This window comes from Gigantopelta aegis, chromosome 9 (genome assembly GCF_016097555.1).
Source record: "Gigantopelta aegis isolate Gae_Host chromosome 9, Gae_host_genome, whole genome shotgun sequence".
NCBI classification, from domain to species: Eukaryota; Metazoa; Mollusca; class Gastropoda; order Neomphalida; family Peltospiridae; genus Gigantopelta; species Gigantopelta aegis.
Window position 1 is genome coordinate 56245405 of NC_054707.1, and position 5000 is coordinate 56250404.

Consider the following 5000-nt stretch of genomic DNA (forward strand, 5'->3'; position numbering starts at 1 on the left):
TATATGATTCCTTGCTGCTAATGGAAATAATGTACGGGTTTCCTCTCTAAGACTATATATCAGAATTACAAATTTTTTGTCATACAATAGCCGATGATTAATAAATCAATGTGCTCTAGTGGTGTCGTTAAACAAAACAAACTTTACAAACCTATAAACACGGGATAACCAATGACCCACACTTACGTAGATTTTCCGAGTAGTTAGACATGACTTGTGTTGACATACCGTGATGACGTCACTTCGTAAATATCAGGGTTCCCGGGGAGCGACTAGTCTGAAACGTGAAAATCAGCAATATCCTCACTAATGCTTGATGTACACCTACCGATTAATGTCAGCTCGACTGTCGTGTCGGCAGTAGTCTCAGTATGTGCGCTTGCACATACCAGCCGACGCGACTGTCTAATTGGGACTGTCGATCTTTGCCCTGCACACACTTACCATTACACTGTGGTTTTACACAAATATACATAAATAATATTTTCATATACTTACCATTTATGACACCCAATAGCCGATGTGTATTTTTTGTGCTGGAGTGTCGTTAAACATTCATTCATTCATTCATTCATTGCACACACCTACCTATTAATGCCGACGCAACTGTCGCATTGCTATTAATCGATAGGTGTGTGCCAAACATAGTCTTCTAACCCTATACATAATTTTATATATATATACTATACTATTAATAAATTCATGGTAATGTAATATGACATTAATGACTGGTATTCATGAGATACATTCACATGGAAACATGGCCAGTTATCATCAGTAATCGAGTTGCATTCGTAATCGAAAAGTTCACCCCCCCCCCATATCAAGGTCAGTATCTGAGGTGTCCACCATTGGCCCGTGAGCATGCGTGAAGACAACGGGGAAAGGATTAGCACAAACATCTCAAATAATCCACAGGAATGTTCCTCCACTCCTCCTGCAACGCCTGCGCAAGCTCAGCGACGTTACGCGCTGGTGGCTGGCAGTGACGTACACGACATCCTAACTCATATCACGTGTTCAGTTGGGTTCATAACGGTGATACCGGCTTGTTGCAGGAATGCCTGGGTAATTCTTGCAGTATGTAGACGGGCATTGTCTTGTTGAAACAGAAGGGGACCTCCTGGTCTTCGGTGACGGCACAAAAGTGGCTGGAGAACTGGTCTTAGAATAACGTCAACATAACGCTGGGTTTTAAGGGCGTTGTGGACAATGATGAGATCACTCCTGAAATCACAGTTGATTGCCACTCCCCCCCCCCCCCCCCATACCATCAGACAACCGCCGCCAAACCGATCACGTTGCCTCACACATCCGTCAGCGTACCGGTCATGGAGTCTCCTGTACACACGTGCTCTTCAATCGGCAAAGGAGACAGAGAAACGGGACTCATCTGAGAAAACAATGCTCTGATAAAGGCTAGTGGATGATTACCATTCTGGAGAGCAAACTGTAGTCTCGCAGCATGATATCGCGGTGTCATGATGTTACCGTTGTACGGACGTCTGCATCTGAGTCCAGCCGTTCTGAGTCGACGGATGACCGTCATCGGATGGATATGCCTTCCATGACGTCCTATCGTGTTGCTTGCTGTCATCGTCGCAGTTCTGAACCGGTCACGGAGGTGGTGTCGTCGAATCTGCCGATCTTGGCATGGGGTCGTAACGGGACGTTGACCAGGTCAAGGTCGATCACGGACACTCCCGGTCTGTTGATGACGTTCAACAAATCGTCCAATAGTTGATGGATGGACTCTGAAGGTCCTAGCAACTTGGCTCTGCGAAGTCCCCCCTTAAACCATGCCCAACGCTCGCTCCCTTTGTTCTTCTCTGAGTCGTGGCATTCTTAATGTTTTCATATACATACATACATAAATACATACATATTATATATATATATATATATATATATATATATATATATATATAGAGAGAGAGAGAGAGAGAGAGAGAGAGAGAGAGAGAGAGAGAGAGAGAGAGAGAGAGAGAGAGAGAGAGAGAGAGCGAGCGAGAGACGCAACGAGTAATGAGGATGAAGACGGAGAGATGAAAAGGGAAGACAAAAAGGGCGAGAACTTACATGTATATGAACACATTCATAATATTCAGTATAAAGATTAAATAGTTTGGTTTAAAGTGACACAGTGAAAATGGATATTCCCAAAGCAAAGGCCTTACATAATTGAAGAGAAAATGTTCTGAAGACTAGAAAAAAGTACTAAAAATAGAAACAAAGAGAGAAAGAAAGAAACACAACAAAAAAGCTTTATTGAAAGATAAATAAGGTCAATAACATTTTTAAAAGAAAAGAAATTGTAGAAAATAGTAATAATAATAATAATAATAATAGTTTAAAGGAAACATGTCACGTAAACCATATTTGGCACCAACCATGTACAATTAATTATAAATTGAATCACCTAGAAATTTTTTTTATAAAAAATTAATTACTTAAAATATCTCCATAAAAGAACCCCAGATACGAGCTCTTAGCGGAAATTGCCGATCTTTAATGAGCAGGGCAATCACGAGGTCCCTGACGTCAGAGACGCGTCGCTTGATCTGAAGCCTTACACTTAAAAGCATTAGTCCGTACCACTCATAAAGAATCTAAGACTTGCACAGCTTACCAAAACAATGAGTGTTCGTTCGCAAAACGTTTTGCCGTATCAATATGAGCTGTTAGTAAATGAAGAAAGACACACATTTACTTACAACAGTGATACTGAAGAAAAAACGGATAGCGAGTCGGAGGATGGAGAAACTGATGGTGCCAGACCAGACCGGTCGACCAATTTACAGCCCGGAGCCCGAAAGTAACCCGGAGACAAAACCAAAACTCGGATGCTAATGCCGAGGTGTATACTGTTCATATTTAGCATAAAGATACACCTCGATATGATGTATTTAAATATGTAAAAAATATAAATGTAGGACAAACATTTTTGGGTTTTTTTTTTTTAGAAAATATCGCATTTTTTATGTTCGGGCTGTACATAATGAAATATGTATGCACAGTGTAAACAAACGCTCTAATTTACGACAAGGCGCTTCACTTTCATTAACCTGGCTTGTAAAACAACATAAATGACTTGAGAGTATAATCAACTTTTAAACTAAATATATTTCTATTTGCATCAATAGAACGAAATGGGGTTATAGTATTTTTCTCTCATAAAAAAAGTAGCATATTATTAGGCCTATTGGTAGGGTGCGTTAGAGTAAAAACGACCACTCACGATACCCAAGTGATCATTTTCTTTTCTTTGGTACTACGTAATTGGTCAGTTTTGTAATTTTAGATGGGAAAGTCTACTTAATCAAGGGTTTTACAGCATTATTTACAGTAATGAAGCAGGGCGGCTGATAATGTCCATTAACATTGTACTATAGTCGCGACAGGTTACGCCACAATACCCTGTAATCTTAAAAAAACTGGCACGTATTTTGTACGCATGTCTAGACCGTGGTAATCACTTACCTGGTCGATACCCTGCAATATACACCTGCCAATCAGGAATCACATGTGCAGGCCACGGAAAGAAAGGACCAATTAACTAAAACAACACTCCGATTCTCAAGTCAGCCCGTGGATGAAACATAATAGTTATTTCGACACCGACAGTAGTGGGGGTTTTTGTATTGAACTTCGTGTTGCTTTGGGGCTTCGGGCGATGAGGAACGTTTTTGTAACGTATTCCGCCCGAAGATTAAAAACATTATTTAAAATTATTATTGTTTTCTACACGTTTTTTAAAAACATATTTAAATACATCGTACTGAGATGTATCCTCATGCCAAATCCCATGTTTGTATATGCCATATTTAATTACTTATTGACGTTTCCTTCTTCGGAAGGTGAATACAGATTTTGTTATGTAGGCCTACAGCCCTAACATGAAAAATCTTTTTTTTTTTTCCAAAAAAATAAATAAATAAAAAATTCTACATTTTTGTTTTAACATATATAAATACATCATGCTGAGGTGTATCTTTGTGCCAAATAGGTACAATGTACACCTCGGCATTCGCAACCGAGTACTGTTTTTGTCTCCGGGTAACGTTCGGGCTCCGGACTGTAATTAGGCGGACACCAAAGTACTATGCGGTGTTGGTGTCCAATCTTTTCTTTTGCGATAAAATACACGCGTCTTTCTTCGGATACAATCCTTTGGAAAACCATAAAAAGACAATCCCGATCGTTTAAACTGTTTATTTTTACACCCGAAGGCCGCGCAGTACGGCACTGTTGGACTGAAAAGATCGTAAGCCCCTTACTCCATATATAAACAGTTAACAACAATGGAAGAGTACAGCGGCTCTGACGTCACTTCCCTTTTTTCCGAACGCTCACGAAGAAATATGCATAAATCGTACTTTGATACTGGTTAGCGTAATTTCTTCATTTTAAGTTAACTACACGTATTTTATTGTTATAAAGTTATTTGTATATTATTTTTATATCATTTTTCTTTTAAAATGAGCTATAATATGGTCTCGTGTCATGTTTCCTTTAATAATAATAATAATAATAATAATAATAATATTATTATTATTATTATTATTATTATGCACCAGTCTTATTCTACTTGTACCAAGGGGCGGACAGTCACTCATTTAATCTTGTATAAATGGTAACAAACTATTGGAATATATTATTTGAACATATTTTTTAGTCCAAACAATAATTATCTTCGTTAAAGAAACAGCTATTTTAATTAAGCATTTATTAAAAACATGCAATTAGTCAAAATAGACAGATTTGAACAAATTAATTAAATAATAAAAATAAATAAAATTTCATAGTTAAACTAAGACATATTTGTAAAAGAAAATTATCTTAATTAATAGCGCACGTTACCTTTCTAAATGCAACGTTTTACTGCCCTGCGGCACGACGTGACCACTGACGTGGCAGTGGTTGTAACAGCGCGGCTGTCCCGGCGACTGACACGGCGGTGACAAAGTCCTCCCAGAGAACAATGGTTCGGGCGAGAATGA

The 5000-nt window shown here is 38.7% G+C and overlaps 1 protein-coding gene across 1 annotated transcript in view; it reads right to left on the reverse strand.

Moving 5' to 3' along the window:
- Window positions 1–4980, reverse strand: part of LOC121382057 — an 8168-nt gene extending 3188 nt beyond the window's left edge. The window contains exons 1-2 of the mRNA XM_041511537.1: window positions 4861–4980; window positions 187–277 (exon numbers count right to left, since the gene is read on the reverse strand). Of these exons, the coding sequence (XP_041367471.1) occupies window positions 187–226 (40 nt within the window). The 5' untranslated portion in view covers window positions 227–277; window positions 4861–4980. The remainder of the gene's footprint in view (window positions 1–186; window positions 278–4860) is intronic.
- Window positions 4981–5000: the final 20 nt, after the last annotated feature.